A 19,737-nucleotide genomic window follows, 5' to 3' on the forward strand; every position below is an offset into this window, starting at 1 on the left:
GTCAATACTATCAAAATTAGAAAGACGTCATATCTAATATGTATTTAATGAAACTTCTATTATTATTTTTGATCACCGTAAGCATATTCATGTGCCTATTTTCCCTTTTTTTTCTAGGTACTATTCGCCTTTAGTAATGAGTTTAAAACAACAATAACCAAAGACCAAAATTGAGTATCAGAATGAGCTGATAAACAAATCTCAAACATAAGACAAACCGTTATTTAAACAATAAACAGAGGAGTTTATTTTTACTATTAAATATCCCTTACTGCAATTTCGATGAATATCGAATATTCCAGAAAGCTACAATACCCTCGTAACCCATTTTCCAATCTACCTAAATCGACAAAACAGCCGTTCCCACAGCAACGCTTTCTGTCAGCTTCAAGTCATCACATTTCCATTATGCACATCTCGTTTTCATTTCATTTTGTTCCGTGATGGTAACAGGAAAAGAGTCCAGATCGACGAGCGGCATGAGGCAGCAGAGTGGCTGCAAAATTTGGGTGCCTGCGTTCACTGTCCAGGCTCTTCAGAGACACACATGCGTCATTCCGCCGCCGAGATGTAATGTTTATAAGGAAATACCGTCGACGAACAGGAAGTTTAGAACGAACTACTTGAGAGGGAATCTGCCCATAGGAACGGATCCCAAGGGTAATAAAGTTTCTTGGAAAGTGAGTACTTAATTTTCTCGTATATTTTAATTGTTTTTTCGGAAACATTTTTGGGATACATACAACCTCACAGATTCTATCTGCGAAATGTTTGTATACCATTTAAAGCATGATCATTATTTCTTTATATAGTATATTATATATTTCGTTAATATTATGAAAAAAGAAGGTTAAGTAAAATAACTATGTTAATTTTGACAATCATATTTATCTAGTCTAATTTTCAGAGCAGTTATTTTAAGTTTACAGAATACTAAAGGCAATTGAAACTAAAGAATTGTTAACAAAATATATTAAAAGAGGGTTAAAGAAAAAATCTACCAGCACTATTAATAGACAAGTAAGGAAAGAAAAAGCTGAAAAAATCTTATATAGGTTTTTGAAGAGAGCCATATAAGGGATAGCTGATGACAAATGCTTGAAGACGCATCTATCATAAAAAGTGAAAAAATGATTTTTTGCCTATAAAACGGTTCTTATACATTTTAAAGCAAAGTAGTTTAAATAAAAGTTTTATAAATAATTCTTTAATTTGTTAGTTTCTAAATTAAATTACACAAACAATTGACCGAGATAATTGCAAAAAACTCTTAATTTTGGAGTAATTCATAAATGTTAATAACTTTCTTTTTTAAATAATAATTGTTCAATTTGTTTATCCCGTAGACCGATTATTTAAACAACTTTACTTATATAATACTTTAGATATATCTAAAAAATTTCAACATTTTATCAAAATTGTTAATTAAAAAAAAACTGTTTGAAAAGGGCTGACTTGTTAGCTCATAAACATTTATAATACTTTTGATATTTTTTTATGTCACACTCTGGTAAGTAGGCTCACTGCAAAAAAGGCGAAAAAACACAATCTTTAAAAAAAAACTTATGACCAATAGGAACCAAGATTTTGTTCTTAATATTATATGTTATTTGTTTATTAGCATTAAGAGCTGAAAGTTGAATGGATTGGGCTTTTATACGACCGATGAAATGGAAGTGAATATGAGTCACAGGTGTATTAACTTTAATTTAAAAAGGGGATAAGAATAAATAAGTATGAATATATAAACACGACAAAGTATTTCCAAAAACATAAGAAAGACCCGTCTTTGTACCAGGTAATCTCTGCTCCATCTCTTTCGTAAGAAGAAGTTTCCTCTGCTTCATCTCTTTCCTGAGAAGATATCCACATGGAGAGGTACTTATAGCCTGTATTTAGGTACCATATTGTCAGAAATCATCTATTCGGTACCCCAGATTTCATTTATGATATAACTATGTCCTGATCTAACCATTACATTACTCAGGTTTTCTCACAGTCTATAATCTTCTTCTTCTTCAAGTGCCATCTTCGTTCCGAAGGTTGGCGATCATCAGGGCTATACGTATTTTCGAAACTGCTTACCGAAACAATTCGTTGCTGCTACAGCTATACCATTCCCGTAGATTCTTTAGCCAGGAGTTTCGTCTTCTTCCTATGGACCTTTTTGCTGCTATTTCCCTTGCATAATTATTCGAAGCAGTTCATATCTTTCGCCTCTTGTAATGTGTCCCAAGTATTGCAGTTTTCGTTTTTTGATCGTAAATATGACTTCCTTTTCTTTATTCATTCTTCTCAAGACCTCGACATTTGTGACTCTCTCGGTCCATGATATTCTCAGGATTCTGCTATACATCCACAGTTCAAATGCCTTTAACTTTTTGGTATCAATCTTTTTCAACGTCCATGACTCCATTCCGTAGAACAGCACAGAAAGTACGTAACATCTCATCAGGCGAAGTTTCATTTAAAGGCTCAAATCTCTTCCGCAGAACACTCTCTTCATTTTAGTGAATATGGATCTGGCTTTTTCTATTCTTATTTTGATTTCTGCTGAGCTATCGTTGTCTTCATTTATAATAGTGCCTAAATATTTGTCTGTAATATCTCAATCTATAATATCTCAGTCTACCCCTTATAAATATGTATAGAGGATGAAGGTCTAGTGGGACCACAATATCTACTGTTGCTGTGTCTCCCAGAGACTATATAATTCCAAGGTAGGCAAGTATTTACACCTTGCTTCTTTGAGGATGGCAGTTTTTTCTTTGGCCACCGTATCACTGATACCTATGTAATTAATTTTCTTGGTTATTAGTTCTATCTGCTGTTTGCAAGTAAGCATTGAGTGTAATATACTTTAAGATACTTTACTCACTCATCAGATTTAGATTTGTACCATTCAGGCTTAGAAGACATAATCTCTATAAATTCCTCATCATAATTCAGGCTTTACAATCCTGCGTGCGTCGTAGTCTCCTCAAGAATTTCTCTCCAATCATCCCTATCCATCGCCCTCTTCCTCCTAGCACGTATTCCCATATTTCTCATGTATTCATCGATTTCCCCTCGATTTCATGATTTTGGACTTCTAGGCAATTATGTTAAGCCGTAGATTCAAAGTCCATTCTTTAAATACTGTGTCCAGAAGTTTTTGCTTAGTCTTCAGTGCAAATGATATCACACTTATAGGCCTCAAGAATTTGACTTTCTTCTGTTCGATTTTTCCAGGTTTGGGTATAAAAGCAAGTCTTGTGATCCTCCACGCTTTGGGAATGTAGTCCACTCCTAGGCTAGCCTGTAGTATCATACATAATTTTTTGTACACAAAGTCATTTCTCTTCTATATAATTATTGGATAAAAAGGTTTCATCAGTATCACGTAATAGTTTTTTGCCAGTTATCTCCATACTACATTTTGACAAAAACAATTTAAAGACATAGATGGCTTAATGGGAAGCTCAAAACCAAGGGAGGTATGGAAACTGTTAAAGAACCTGACTAACATGAAGAATGCCCATGAAAGGATAAAGATAGAACCAATACAAATATACGAATGGATAAGAGTTATTGCAAGAAAAAATATATATACTCCCTCAATTTACGACATAAGAGACAGATAAACACAAGCTGCAGATATATCTAAAAACGATTTCTTAATATTTAGTTGTGGCTTATTCTCATTTACTTACACAAAGCAGCTGGCCCTAGAGACATACATACAGAACTCTGCTCAAACATGCTCCTTCGTCCTTAGCATAAGAATTAAAACAAATATTTAACAAATGCTTATTTAATGGAAAAATACCGAAGGAATGGAAAATGGACTACTTAAGCTCCTTGCATAAAAAAGGAAACAAAAAGAGGAACAATAAATAATTATAGGGGAATATGCGTCACACCTTCTGTGGGTAGGTTGTATGGGAAAGCCATTAAAGAAAGGATGGAGGAGCAGTTGCGAACTTCAGAACAATAGAGTGGAAGAGCCCTCCATCTTATTATTCAGGGTAAAATATACGGAAAGAGGGTCTTAGTAACCTACGTAACCTACCTACGTAAATGGTTTACTCACCCTTCGTGGTCACTCTTCAGAGCTGTGGTGAATAAAATTATAATAGCCAACGTTCAGTAATGGACGTGGTGCAGAGAGAAGAAGAAATAAGTAGATAATATTAGCAATCATGGAAATACAAGAGAAGAAGATAAGGATCTCAGATAAGATGACATGAGGATCAAGAAACATGGTGGAACAAAATTGATGATGACAATAGCACTGCAAAGAAAGCAGTAGAAAACACAAAAAAGAACAATATCTATATCTAAAAATGGATTTAATACTCAATATGTAGATAGATTTGAACGATTTTACTATTACGACATAAAATTTTGCTAAAAGTTGACACATTTCACATACTTGTTAACAACACTCAATGTCAGGCTAAATCAAAATGGTTATTTATTGTTGTTTACGTAGGAAATACATAATTAGCTGGTAATTAATTAAAGCCGTAAAGAATGTCTGTTTCTTCTAAGCAAGAGATGTGTGCGTTGCGACTTTAAACAAAGTTCTAACAAAAAGATGTGTGCCTCTTGTTGAGTTTTACCCTATCGCCGAGGGTGTGGTAGATAGACAAAGATATTTAATAAGTGGGTATAATATTGCATGCAAGTGGTTCTCAGCTTTGGTAAAATATGAATATAGATAATTTTAACGTGAGGAATTTATATAAGACAGGCAATGAAACAAATCACTAAATAAGGTCGTATGTTAATAATATTAAGAATAATAAAAAAATATTTAAATAAGCAATAAATACTTTTCCATACAGTTATGATACTGATACTATTCTCTTGAGACATTTTTTGATATTTACTATCTTTAATGTCAATTAACTAATTTTGTTCGGACTTCACCTTTTGAAATCCTTTTATAATATTATTTTTTAGGCGGACATAACCAAATTAGATTTCCATTATTACCTGCCCATGTTCTTCGAAGGTCTCGTTGAGACAGAACACCCTTACAAATTATTCGCTCAGCAAGGAATTCACGATTTACTGACACATGGAGGAAACAAAATTTTTCCGTGTATTCCTCAGTTAATTATACCAATCAAGGGTGAGTAACAACATATTATTTTATACGAAGAATAAATAAAACAAGTCCAAAAATAAAAATATTTAGTGTTACATCAGGTAAATTGTCCTCACCGGGAGATATGTTATTTTTCTGTTTTAAAATAGCTTCTCTAATTTCTTCTTCGGTAGGGAGTGGCTGCCGATCATTTTCATTCATTTGAGTCTTCTTCTTCCTTCTCGTATGTGGGCTTTAAAGTCTGTTTCTTCTTCAATATTAGCCTCTTAAATGGTTTAAATTATCGCACCACCTTTTTCTTGGTCTGCCAATACTTCTTCGTTCATTTTATAACTTATCTCGTGCTATTCGTACGATGTATGTTAATATAGGTGTAATTGCTGCTTTATAGATTCTTGTTTTTGTGTCTTGTCTTAGGTATTTGTTCTTCCAGATTGTGTCATTCAGAGATCCCGTCGCTTTACTTGCTTTTAAGCTTTGTTGTCGTACTTCTTCTTCAACATCTCCGTAACTAGTTATATCTATTCCCAGATATCTAAACCTTGCTTTCTGCTTTTTTATTTTCCCATCAATTTCGATTTTACATCGTAGTGGGTATTTAGATGTTGTCATACATTTGGTTTTTTCTGCTGATATTATCATATTGTATTTCTTGGCTGTTGTTTGAAGATATGTGTTAATCTTTGGAGCTCGTCTTCTGTCTCGGCGATTAACGCGGCGTCGTCGGCATAACATAATATTTGGATTTCTTTATTTCCCATCCTATAACCATGACCTTTACGTACTGCTTGTATTATTTCGTCCATTATTATATTAAAGAGAAATGGGCTTAACGAGTCTTACTCCGCTTTGTACTGGTATACACTGTGTTAGTTTTCCATTTATCTTTTCCTGTATTCGATTATAGAAGTAGATGTTTTCGATGGTTTGACAAAGCTAACAAATTCAGAAATTATATTGTGCCATATGCTACGCTATACGCCAAAGCATGTTTTGAAGCTATTTTATCTTTTTTACTATAACTTTCTATTCTATGAATAATGATCTACTATATGTTGCAGATGCTTTAAGAACAAAAAATAATGAAGTTATGTGCAACACGTTGCGCATTTTGCAACATTTGGTTAAATCGGGAGACATGATTGGAGAAGCTTTAGTACCTTATTATCGACAAATTTTACCCAGTCTTAATATTTACAAAGAAAAGAATGGTAGGTTGAAATATCATTTTTGAGCATGCTTTTTTAATTTGTCTGTTGTATTATGCCTGCTACACTTTATTTGGTATTGAAAGAAAGTTATAAACACTAATTTCTGTATGCAAAAAGTTCACAAAATGAAAAAAACTGTTTTTCTTTGCTCTAAAAGGTCAGAATACAGTCAAAATCGAAATATAATTGGCGATTATTAGTATAACATTTTTTTCAAACATATTTATAAAATATTTGTATATTTATATGTGGAGATTAGAGTCGGAACTCAAAAAAATCATAAAAAATTCAAGAAAAAATGAAGAAATAAAAATTAACCAATTAATGACAATTTTGAGCAACTTTACAGACGACATTAAGAAAATAAGTCCAAAAATAACAAAGATACAATAGAAATGGTAAAATATGTATGACAGAGGTAAAAAAATGTAGGGCTAAAACAAAAAAAGAAGGAGATCAAGAAAGAACTCAGCGGAATAAAAGAAAGAATGGAAATAATTATGGAAATATGAAGAAAAAGAAAATACCCTAGTTATGGGCGGACAAGGATAGAAATATATGAGCAAATAATAAAGTCCAGTATGTTTTTTGATAAAAAAAATTTTATCAAAAAACATACTGGACTGGACAGTTAAAATATGAAATGCAATATGTGAAACAGCACGAATTACAAAATCAGTAAGAAAAAAGGAAAAGCATGAAAAAAAGTAAAGTTACAAAGATATTAAAGAGCATCAAGCATATATCAATGATGACACAATGATAAAAGAAAGGAAAGTCTACAAAAAATTTAGATAAATTGCTCAGGAAAAATAAATAAAGGAAATAATGATTTGTTTCGTCTTTTATGAGGGACGGGGGAGTGACCAAAATGTTTGAAACATACCTTGGTCCTAGAAAATGGGCAGAACCGTTTTCCAGCCTCAGTTATAATGGGTTTCTCCAGCTTGGCCACGAGTATATCCGAGACCGCACGCAGGGGTTGTTCGGACACAATCGTCGTCAATTTCAGAGACCTACCTGCTAAAAAAACACCCTCCTCAACCATGAATTAGCGGCCAGACTGCCCTGATTGGGACCCAACGTCGGCACGGCATTCACCTGATCTCTCATTCATACACAGTTCTCGCGCTTTCTCACTATGACTGAATCCTTCTCTCTCCCTCTCTCTCTCTCCCTCTCTCTTTCTGTTCTTCCCTACTCATGTTTAATCTCGCCACCTCTCATTCCGCCTTATCTTCTTGTTTGCTCCCGGGCATCCTGCCTCCTTTCGGATCGCCTTTCTTCTTGTTCCTATCTCTCCAATGTTCTCTTCACATATCTCTGAACTTCTCTCCTCTGACGACCTACATAAGCATCTCCTCCACCAGTTCCGTGACTGATTGCACCTTACTTCCTAGCTCTCTCTCAAGCAAGCTTCTCTCGACTATCTATCTATCGCCTACCAATAGAATGTGTGAGACTGTGTCCGATATTTGCTATTTTCTGCCTCTCCAAATCTGTAATATGCTCTGGAACAACCATGTACTATGAGCATCTGCGTCAGGAAATAATTCATACATTGTTACCCGCAGTCCATCCATCTTCTCAAATAAGGAATCAGCGACGTCCACTGCACCACCCTTTTCATCTCGTCCGATTCCTCTTACCACACCAAATGTTCTATTGCTATTTCTTCATTTTTTTCTCTTGTATACTCTTTCTCTTTCCTTCACTAATACTTGCATCGAAACACACCCGGTAATAACTACACCGCCTCGGCAGAGACTTATGTATGCACATGCCACCCTCAACAGACTCTTCCTATCTGCTCGGGTGAGCTGCCTTCTGTACACCTTTATTAAAACTGCAGTACCCCAGTCAATCACGAGGACGATCGATTGCACAACATAATTAAGGGCCCTCCTCCTCTCAGTTTTGGGCCCTTCGGTATTAGGCATGATCCGGTGTACTCATGTGTTCCAAAAGCCATGTCGGCTCCAGATTGCCTATGTGTTTCACCGCTTCTGGTGGTATCCCATCGAGTCCCGAGCATTTCATGACTTTAGAGCACTCAACGCTTCATTGAGTACGTCTATTGTAAAAGGTACAGCACTGCACTCCTTGCCAATAGCCGGGTGGAAACAGCTCTCGGGTAATCTCAAACTTCCTGTCCAATGACATCTCATACAGAAGGTACAGCTTCATTATGATTTTGTATCCCTGGCCCCAAACGTCCTCATCCGACTTGTCACACAATTATCTCCAGTGCCTTTTCTTCTCGGCTCGGATCTTCCTGTTCATTTCCTATTTCGCGTATTGTATAACATATACAGTCTGCTAGCTTCGATTACTTCTCCTCTACTGTTTGCCCTTGTAACCTCTTCTGATGGCAATGCATTCCTCATGAAGTCAAGATGAAGGAAAAAAATTGGGTAACTAACAGCGAATGGAAATGGAACTACAAAGCTGATAAAATGATCAAAATACCACCAAAAAAACTAAGAAATATCTTTACCAATGGAAAAATGTTGATGAAACAGGCCCAGAAGAAGAATATGGATAATGAAAAAACAGAAAAAAGATGAAAAAAGTTAAAACCGACACAAGACACAAATATACATGTCGAAATGAACACTTCTTTTAGAAAGGTGGAATATTGGAGAAGATTCATAAGGAGAAGGGACTCTTAGATATCTAGCTAGAAAAATCAAAAAGTTACAATTTGAAAAGACACTAATAGAAGAACCAAGCATCTTCTGAGGTAAAATCTTTTATTTTCCGAATGAGGACTATTTCAGAGGGAACACCATTAAAGGTTTTAGGAAAAATTAGGATAGAGTTTTGGAATCTTGAAAGTCGTACAGTAAAGTCAAAAGTAAGAGTGTGGAGTTAGTAGATGTACTTAGAATAGTACTTTCATTCAAGAGACTAAGTGAAAAGGACAAACAGCGAAAGAACAAGTGAATGATACAAATTGTGGTATGTACCTTGGGCAGCTCATTGTACAAACATTTCCATTATTAACCAACTTGACATTAAAAATGACTGTTCACAACAAATTTACAATTCAGCGGGCCACTCATTCTGTGAAACTCTTAGAGCAGCTAAATGTAGAGACCAATGGAGACAAATGTATTAGTAACATTGGAGAAAATCACGATCCGAAGTAATGTGGAAACGACAAGGGAGCAGTTCATTTCATATATTTTTTACAAAAACCCATGAATTATTTGGGCTTTTTTCTAGTCAGTTGTCGAAAATTTTCAGATTTTCTGACCAGTTAACAGTGATTGATTGTTCTCTCTCTATAACAAATAAAGAGCTAAAAACAGAGAAAAAAAAATTTTTCGTAAATCATTCTTGAATTTTAAACAATAATCTTCTTTTGATTTCAGTAAACTGTGGAGACGAAATCGATTACAGCCAAATGAGAGGGGACAATTTAGCCGATGCCGTCAACGAGACGTTGCAGGTGTTGGAACGATACGGCGGCGAAGATGCGTTCATAAATATCAAATATTTAATACCAACTTACGAATCGTGTATGCTAAATTAAATTTAGTCCGACGTGATCTTTTTTATTCTTATACATAATGCACTTTTAATATCCTTTCTAATGTAATTATCATTTTTTGTAAACTTTCAAGATAATATAAAAACTCTACACGATTTCAGATAAAGTTTATTCATTTAGCAAATTCCCATCTGTAAACATAAGCACGTGTTGCTATTCACCCTCTCATTCGTCAAGAGGCTATTAAATATAATTTGTTGCCTTAAGCCAGACGGATTCTCATGTTATAGATCCAAACTTGCCAGTCTGTTTAAATTCAAATTATAACGTGTTGCTTTTTTATTCAAAATGTTTACTTTGTTATGTATCTCTCAGTTAATGAATATTTTATTTTAGCACATTTTCGTTCAATGGAATATTAAATTTTGCTCACAGTGATTAAATTTCAAGAAATTCTTACACTAATAGTTTCAAAAGTAAATATTTTTAAAAATCATATAATATATCTCAGTACGACCCTGTTTGGCTTTCACGTGTGTTTGTTGACGGATGGGAATATATAAAACGAATGTAGTTTAGTTATTATTTTGTATTGGTAACATGATTGTACAGGGTGTTTCAAAAAGGTATGTCATAAATTAAATCACGCATTCCGGGGACAAAAATAAATTGATTGAATCCAACTTACCTTAGTACAAAAGTGTACACAAAAAAAGTTACAGCCCTTTGAAGTTACAAAATAAAAATTGTTTTTTTGCATTATCTCCTAAACTACTTGACATTTTGTAATAAAAATTGACACGTTACTTTCTTGTTCTGAAAGCATTTTTCATACAAAAGAAACAACAAAATCTAAGCATACAGAAAAAATTTAAGGGGGGTGTGCAACCTTAAATCCCCCCAAACTTTTGAGTACGTTCACATCAAATGAATTTTGTGGCATCATCAGTTTAACGCATTAATTTTAAAACTTTTTTGCCTCTTATCACTTTTTCGAAAAACTAGTTTTTTCCTAGTTGGCTATAAAATTACAATTGGTTTCTACGGATACAATAATTACAAACAGTTCCATCAATAATAGTCAATAATTTGAAGCTATCATTTATTGTGTGAATAAGATTAATATTAAAAATTTTGATATTACAATGGCCTGCTTCTTCTTCTTCTTCAGATGCAAATCCACTAATGGATGTTAGCGATCACATTTTCCATTAATTCCCTATTTCTTGCAATATGTATCAGAGATTGTATGTCGTTAATCCCTGTCCATTGCCTTATGTTTCGGAGCCAGGACATTTTCTTGCGTCCCACAATGGCCTACACATTTCAGGAAATGGCAAATATGCATTTAACTTTGGTTAAGTTGGATCAGATTAAATTATGATTTCAATAAACTATCGGGAATATCGTAGGGGAATGTCAAGGAAATAGTGCAGCAGCCGCAAGACGTTATGCAGTAAAATACCCCAATCGAAATACACTCGATAGACGATTATTTCTGACCATTGATCGTCGTTTACGGAAAACGGGTACATTCCAACCGCAAGTTGCTGGCAATAGTGGTCGTCCAATAATGGATGCAACTGATGAAGACATTTTAGAAATCATTGAAGAAGTCCCTGGAACAAGTACAAGGGTAATAGCTGCCCAACTACATGTTCCTCGCGTAAGTGTTTGGAGGCGTTTGAAGGATCAGCTGCTTAAACGTTAATTAGTTTATCCCACGACCTTCAACTTTGAATGCTCATAGGATTGCAAAAAAAAATGGTAGAGGGCTAATTCTTGTTTCATTCTCTTTCTAAAGCCGTAAGTTTCATAATCAATAACAAATAAATTCAATTTACAAGCTTAATATTTGACATAGTGGCCCAACTGACTTTTTTTGTAGAAGAAAAGATTTTTTTGTTAATTTTTTTGCTCATTCGACTCATATAATGTATAAGGTTCCAGGAATGTTTGTGTAAGTGAATAAAATAATACTGGTTAATAAAAAAACTGGTTTCATTTTTAGCTCAATTCTTTATTTGCCGATATCTCAAAACATCAATTTTACACTTAGGGCATTGTGCTTCTGAGCGACTTATGTAATCAAATGGAGTCATAGACATATTATAGATTATGATTTAAAAATAAAACTTGAGAAGCTTGTTCATGTTTAAGTCGTCTTCGTTTCTCGCTGATGAGTTGACCAGCCTTTGAAAATATTCGCTGGCCTGGAACGGATGTTGCTACAACACACAATCTTCTCCGCATTAGCTTATAAAGGCGAGGATATATTTCTTTTCTTTCCTCCCACCAATATAGCGGATCTTCTGTTCTCCTAATAAGAGGTTCATTAATATATCTCTCTACTTCCACGATACTAGCAGCCTTAGGCTTTCGTAGAGCTAGGAAGTTCTTGACTGCTCTATCGAATTCGTACCAAATAGATGTCTTTGATTCAGTCTCGGGATATAAATTAGGTTCAACAAGTAAAGGGGGTTGATGAGGGGTATTTGCAGTTACATCAGAATATGATATTTTCTCCTTGATACTTTTTAAAGTATTTTCATATTGATCATCAGAAGAAAATCCATACTTCTTGAACCGCGGATCAAGAAATGTAGCTTCGCTTGTTAATTCATTGGATTCAAAGTCTTCAAATCTTCGGTTTATCTGGGCCTGCAACTTTTCTAATAGGTTGTTTACTTCTGGTGGGTTTTGTAAGTTTATACAGTTTTGTAAATGGTTATTCATAGAATTGACAAACAAGATAACTTTAGATATAGTTACAGTGGTTTCCGCGCTAATTTCTTCAGTCACTTGGTAGAATAGATTCAAAACCTCAACAGATTTTTCTAAAATATTCCAATCAGATGGTGATAGTGTATTAAGATGAGGCTCGTCAACAGCTAATAAGCCGACAACAGCTGGTTTAACCAATAATATTCTTGAGAGCATATCATACGTAGAGTTCCATCTTGCTACAACATCTTCTTTTAATTTTAGTTCAGGTAGCCCCATCTGCGTTTGCATACTTCTTAGTTTAGCTAAAGCACTGGAATTCTTTTTAAAAAATTGCACGATGGCCTTAACCTTGTTAACTTGTCCTTGAATTTCCATTATTCCAGCTTGAAGGACCAAATTGAGATTATGTGCGAAACATGGAAAAAGTGTCCAAGACGTAGCTTTTATTGCTTCAGTTATATCAGAAGCGTTGTCCGATATGACACCAGCTATTTTATTAGAAAGGCCCCATTCATCTGCCTGAATTTTTAGTTGATCTGATACGTTTTTAGCTGTATGTCGTTCATCTAAGGGAATGCAGTCCAAAAGATAAGATTTAAATATTTGCTTGCCATTATCATCATCAATGAAGTGGACAGTAATTGAGATAAAACTTTGATTATTGATTGAAGTCCACCCATCTGTAGTTAGACATACTGCATCAGTTTCGGATAGTTTTTTTAAAACGACATCTTTTATATTGTTATAGATCTGTGGTATCAAGCTATTCGATATAGTTGCTCTGTCTGGTATGTTATAATTAGGGTTTAACATCTGTATAAATTTTTTAAATTCAGGGTCTTCTACAACTCTGAATGGTTGGAACTCTTTTACAATCACCCTAATTAATTGTTCATCTAGCTGTTTAGATTTATTGACAGATAGTGGTCTGCAAGCGAAGCTGGTTATGACAGCTTGCGAATGAGTTAGTACTTTTTTCTTCTTCCAAGAAACGACGCGATCTTCCATCTCTTCCTCGTCTTCAGTTTGATGTCTATAAGTTGCCATTTCAATAGAAATAGCTTTGTGCATGGACTTCATATGTCGACTAAGATTGCCAGTTGCACCTCCTCGAAAACTTATTATTTTATTACAATGGCCGCATTTAGCTTTTGATTCACCTACTATTTGAAAATGATTCCAGAGTTTACTACGTTTGTTTTTTAAGTTGGACATCCTTATTTGAAAATAAAGTTCAGTCCTAAAAAAAATATAAAGCCATATTAAAACCAACCCATGATAGTATCGTAGCAAGTAGTAAGAAATATACACTTGGTCTCTTAGATATTGTTAAAAAGATTACTATCGTTTAATAGTTTTTGCTACTGTAATAAGTATGTAAAACCAAATATATACTAAACTATAATTCCACTATTTGGGAGAGTGATTCATCGTTTGAAGGCGGAGAAGTGGGGAAAGACGTATGAAAATCCAGTGGCGTACACTCACTTTTATTTCAACGTTAATTATATTATATTATTTAAAGATTATTGTTCAAAATAGGTCACAATATATTTATCTGCAGGTTTTTACTGAAGTTTCCATCTCTATATCCAAAGACCGTTTTTAAAGATATAAATCATAGTTATATTTATTTTATTTGTTTATTATTATATACTTATATAATCTTATATTATTGACGTGACAACGTCTTAAATTAGGTTGTGACTCGGAGTCATTTAAGAAAAAGTGTAACGCCCGCTCACGTCTGTTACAGTGAGTCGCCGAACGAGAGAGAGGCCCGCCGGACCGGCGAATGCCTTGCGTCTCTCTCCCACTCAAACATGATCGGTCCGCTGCGCGCGGCACTAGAGAATTAGGCGCGTTGAATTGCTAAAGTTGAAAATCGTTGAAAGTATCGTCAGCTGTGTCTGTAGTATAAATGTGGAGTGCTTAGATTCGTCATTTACAACAACTACAACAATAAAGGTAAATAATTGTACACTAATATTTCATTATCGTAAACTATGATTGATTGATTAATTGTTAGATTGACACAAAAGTTGAGAAACTGAGTTTATAGGTTATGTCATACTATTGACAAATGTTGATAGTGTAAAGTAAATTATTAGTTTAAATCACTCTGCAATCAATCGTAATTCAGTCGATTGAGAAGAAACACCGCGTATTGCTAGTCAAACATTTAAAATAACAAATTATAACTTCTAACCTGTCAAAACAGGGCGACCAAACAAACGAACTAAACCGACCAATCACCACGCGCGGAGTTAGAATTTAACTGTGTTTAGCAAGAATTTCAAATTCCAATTTTAGTAAATGTTTTAATTTTCAACTTTACCATTTACATTTACAAATTTTAATTAATTTCAAATTTATTTAGCAAAAATTTGAACCTTCGATCTGAATAAGTGTTTTGATTTTCAAATTGATTCTTTAAAATTAAAAATATTAAAATATATATAATCAGAAGTGAACGTCACATAACATTATCTGTACTTATTATTATTTAATATGTAGGCAAATACATGTGACCATACTTGGTAGACACAATTGGAAATAGTAATTTTTTATAACTGAAAAAAATAAATATATAAAATACTGGTAGCAAACAATAACTTCAATGATCGATATCTCCGCAACTAATTGATATATCGAAAAAATTTTCAAATAAATTTTGTAGAAAATAATAAGATCAATAATATAATATAAAATAAATAATATATAAAATAATATATAAAAATATAATATATAAAATATAAATAATATATAAAATACCTAATAAATCGGTAATGCAATTCTTATTTTCATTCAATTCCTTGTTCCTATTGTGCAATTTAATAATATTCATATCAATAAATATTCTACCGAGAAAAAGACGTTGTCACGTAAAATCTTCGCCCGTAAAACCGACTTTACAGGCAACCGATTTTTTTTTATTTTCTTTTTTTTTTCATAACTTTAAAAACGGTCTCTGAAGAGAGATCGAAACGTCAGTAAAATAAACATGTAAATATATGTATTGTGGATAATTTCCAACATTCTCCCTAAAAATACGGAATGTCACAAGAAAAAAGCTGTAGAAAAATAAATATATCTATCATTTGTATATACTTGAAAACGATCTCTTTATATAGAGATCGAAACGTCAGTACAGTAGCGGACCTAGAATTTGCCTCTGGGGAGGGGGTTTTGGTTGGTCACCGAAATTGTGAGTAACAGTGTCTGAATAGGGCCCTGAGGGGTTTTTACCCCCAAAACTCCCCCCTGGGTACGCCACTGCGTCAGTAAATTAAACATTCGAATAAATATTGTACAAAAACAGTATGATAAAAACAAAAATTGTATGACATAACATTGTACTATTCTATTTAAATACAAACACTATACACACTTACTATCTTTTCTCGTTTTTTTTGTTTTTTTTATGCTAATGTTCTTACTAAACTATTAGAAAATATTATTCGCTGTCTAAACCTGGTGTAATTATAATTGGCTCTAGTAAAACTTTGAAAAAGAAAATTTGTAGTATTCTCAATAATAGAAAAAAAACAAGGAATATTCTAATTGTCAATATTCGTCAAAATAAATTATTATTATGCCTTGAGAATACGTAAACATTTACTAAATTTTTTTAAACGTGATCACCTCAAATTTATTCCTAAAATTTATCATAAATATAACCTACTTTAATAAAAAACATATGGTTCGTAATTTATACGTATATATTATATCGTAAGTTTATACCCGTGATAGTTCATTCGGTTATACTTAACCATAAAGCAAAGTGACTGAACTGAATGAAGAGACAAATGAACGTAGAGATGAATGAAGGCGTCGAACAGCAGAGACGAATGAAGGTAGAGATGAACGATCGGCAAACAGAGGTGACTTCGTTCCTTCGAATTGGAAAACGTCTGTTTGACAAAAGGGAAAATAGTTAATATAGGACTCACTGTGTAAAGATATTTTATATAGATAAGGGTGAATTGAAAATACACTTACCGCCGTGTGATGGAGAACAAACCGCTTGCCACAGGAACCAACTTGAAAATGAATTCGAATTCTGATCTTAGGCAAGCCAAAGATCAAAAGGGGTGGGAGTATTGGCTGAAGAGTGCCACGCAAAATTGATATTTAAATAGCAAGGCTAGTGGGGTTATTTTTGTAACCTAACCACTATCTCCTGACAGGAATTATACTTTCACCGAAAACCAAATTTTCTGCTTTTCTGAGAAGGTAGACCGGAGATTTCACAACAGGCACTGACTCCTTTGTTACTAGGAAAGATTTCTATTAAGCAAAGGATAGATAAAAATATCAGGGAACATTTGGCGAAATATTTCATTGTTAAAAAGAGCGCAACGAATCGCTCGTTGCTGTTGGGTTATTTTTAAGGCTTTTAACAAAATATATAGACATAGGCGGCGTGAAATTAATTTTCTAAGGGGAATAATTTAAAGAAATTTTAAACATGCTTCAACACCAAAATACAATACAGAAGTTACAATAACAATCAGAACACTAACACCTATCTACTATCTAAGCAGTCGCGGCACCCACACATTTATAGATATTATAGATGTTTTTTTATTATTTAATTTAATCAGTATTTCGAAAATTAATTGTGGCAGGTAATAAGTTGATGTCATTTGTTTCTGTGAAATATAAAAAATATCTATGAGATAATAAAGACTAAATTTTATTCATGGTTTTTAAAAGAATTCGACTAATCTAAGCGTTATACATAAAGGTTATAACAGTGTTAAGTGACGACAATATAGACGCCTTCAAATGCCACAGGATTGGCTTCAATCAACCTTTATACCAATCCCAAAAAAGCCAAACGCTAATAGTTGCGACCAATTCCGAACGATCAGCTTATTGAGCCAAGTCCTAAAACTCTTCTTAAAGATAATTGACACAAGAATATACAACAGATGTGAAAGATACATTAGCCCCACACAGTTCGGTTTCAGACAAGGATTTGGCACATGAGAAGCACTTTATAGCTTAACTGTCCTACTTCAGAAATGCAGAGATCAGCAAAAAGATGTCTTATGCTTTATAGATTACCAGAAAGCGTTCGATTGTGTTAATCATTCCGAATTAGTAAGATTGCTCCATGAACGTTCGATAGATGAGAATGACCTTAAAATCATAAAGAACCTTTATATGAATCAAGTGGCATCTGTAAGAGTAGGACTGGAATCTACATCATATTTCTCAATCGAAAAGGTGTACGACAGGGTTGTGTTCTGTCACCCCTCATTTTTAATCTTTACTCTGAAACGATGTTCGATAAAGCCTTAAGTGACACTGAAATGGAATCAAAATCAACGAACAGACTATTAGTAATCTGCGCTATGCTGATGATACAGTCATAATAGCTGATAGCCGAGAAGCGCTACAACGACTAATAGATATAATAAACACTGAAGGAGAACGACTGGGCTTGAAGATTAATATAGACAAGACGAAGGCATGGTGGTTAGCAGAACACGAAATATGCAATTAAATATAAGAGTAAACAATAAGAACATCCAAAAGGTCCTCAAGTTCAGATATCTCGGTAGTTGGATAGCTGAAGATCTAGATCCAGGCATAGAGATACGTAGTAGGATTGAGCCAGAACAGGATTTACTAATATGAGAACCTTGCTAAGCAACAGCAGCCTTAACTTAACGCTTCGATATCGCTTTGTAAAATGTTACATTTACTCCATGCTGTTATATGGTGTAGAAACCTGGACCATAAAGGCCAATGTGATGAACCGTACTGATAAATACATTCTATAAATAGGTATTTCTTCAATACAAGCAGCTTTAACGTAACTTCTTATGACATTTTTCGTACGCCATTGAAAAAACTATAATAGCGCCGAAACGTCACTATTACTTAAGAATTTACTGCCTATAATTTTGATTCTCGATTATAGTTATTTGTTGATCGTCTTTAACATTGCCTTTATGAATGCCTATAGTGGGCGAAGAAATACTTTGTTGGGACTTCTATCAACAGTTGTATTGATTGTATCTATGTACGATTGTTGTTCAACCAATGATCTTTGGCTATTTTGATAGCTCTTTGTATTTCATTATTTATTTTGTTGTAATCATTCTTATTCTTTTCCTGTCTTCAAACATGATCAGAATTTCCTTATTTTCAATTAATAAATATACTCGTATTTTAAATGATTTATTTAAAAAAATATTAAAAATTATAAAAATACAGTGTCTTAGTTATAACAACTACCAACAGTGATCAGAAAGAAAATGGTAAATTCTCTATCAAAAATGCAAGTTGAAAGAAGACTCTCATATCTTAAAATCTCACAATTAAAAATATAATAATAACTTTTTGTAATATCTAAACAATTTAGTCATAGCTGCAAATATGCTACAATTTGGTCTGTTTTATTATTGTATAAAACAAATATATCACATGAAAAGTAGAAACTTAAGCCAAAAAACAAAAGAGTAGCCCAGTTACAAAGCTTGTTCTGTCAATTTTTTTCGAAATTGAGATAAGACCGCCATTCTGTAAAGTTTTTTCTCCTACATAGGGTAACGTAAGCGATTTTTATTATAAAAGTAAGTATGCCACATACAACTTCACCATATTTGACATAGGCAACAATGATGGTTTCTGTTATGTATGGCATGAACAAATTGCTAAACGAGGTTCAAACGAAATTGTTAGTTGTTTGTGAAAGTTTATAGTGACCCCAAAAAAGAAGGGAATTAAATCACTTATCTTCTATTCGGATAACTGTGGAGGGCAAAACAGAAACTACATCATATTTTCAATGTTTGCTTATGCAGCTATTTCCAAGTTAGTATTACTCATAGATTTTTAGAGAAAGTTCACACCCAAAATGAGGGAGACAGCATGCATGCTGTAATTGAAAACGCGACAAAACATAAGTCGGTCTTGTATGTTCCTGAACAATGGATTACTTTGATAAGAATGGCCAAAACTATCGGAAAAGTATATATATATATATATATATATATATATATATATATATATATATACTTTTATATATATTATTATATATATATATATATATATATATATATATATATATATATATATATATACTTTTATATATATTATTATATATATATATATATATATATATATATATATATATATATATATATATATATATATATATATATATATATATATATATATATATATATATA

At 33.3% G+C, this 19,737-nt stretch overlaps 2 protein-coding genes across 2 annotated transcripts; one reads left to right on the forward strand and one right to left on the reverse strand.

The window, feature by feature from the left end:
- The first annotated feature begins 364 nt into the window (after nucleotides 1-364).
- LOC140449968 (parkin coregulated gene protein-like) lies at nucleotides 365-9,968 on the forward strand. The gene is made up of 4 exons (XM_072543385.1): nucleotides 365-680; nucleotides 4,948-5,119; nucleotides 6,157-6,306; nucleotides 9,684-9,968. Exons 1-4 carry the CDS (start codon nucleotides 444-446, stop codon nucleotides 9,842-9,844), a joined length of 720 nt encoding a protein of 239 aa, XP_072399486.1. The 5' UTR covers nucleotides 365-443; the 3' UTR covers nucleotides 9,845-9,968.
- Nucleotides 9,969-11,911: 1,943 nt separating this feature from the next.
- On the reverse strand, nucleotides 11,912-13,744 carry LOC140451305 (E3 SUMO-protein ligase ZBED1-like). The gene has a single exon (XM_072545052.1). The coding sequence runs from the start codon at nucleotides 13,742-13,744 to the stop codon at nucleotides 11,912-11,914; it is 1,833 nt and encodes a 610-aa protein (XP_072401153.1).
- Between the last annotated feature and the right edge of the window lie 5,993 nt (nucleotides 13,745-19,737).

This window comes from Diabrotica undecimpunctata, chromosome 9 (assembly GCF_040954645.1).
Source record: "Diabrotica undecimpunctata isolate CICGRU chromosome 9, icDiaUnde3, whole genome shotgun sequence".
NCBI classification, from domain to species: Eukaryota; Metazoa; Arthropoda; class Insecta; order Coleoptera; family Chrysomelidae; genus Diabrotica; species Diabrotica undecimpunctata.

Bases quoted from the DNA above. Each gene is read 5' to 3' on its own strand.
- LOC140449968 (XM_072543385.1), top strand. From the start codon at position 444: ATGGTAACAGGAAAAGAGTCCAGATCGACGAGCGGCATGAGGCAGCAG. The intron at 681-4,947 runs GTGAGTACTTAA...ATTATTTTTTAG, and splicing joins GTAATAAAGTTTCTTGGAAA to GCGGACATAACCAAATTAGA. The intron at 5,120-6,156 runs GTGAGTAACAAC...TATATGTTGCAG, and splicing joins GTTAATTATACCAATCAAGG to ATGCTTTAAGAACAAAAAAT.
- LOC140451305 (XM_072545052.1), bottom strand. From the start codon at position 13,744: ATGTCCAACTTAAAAAACAAACGTAGTAAACTCTGGAATCATTTTCAA.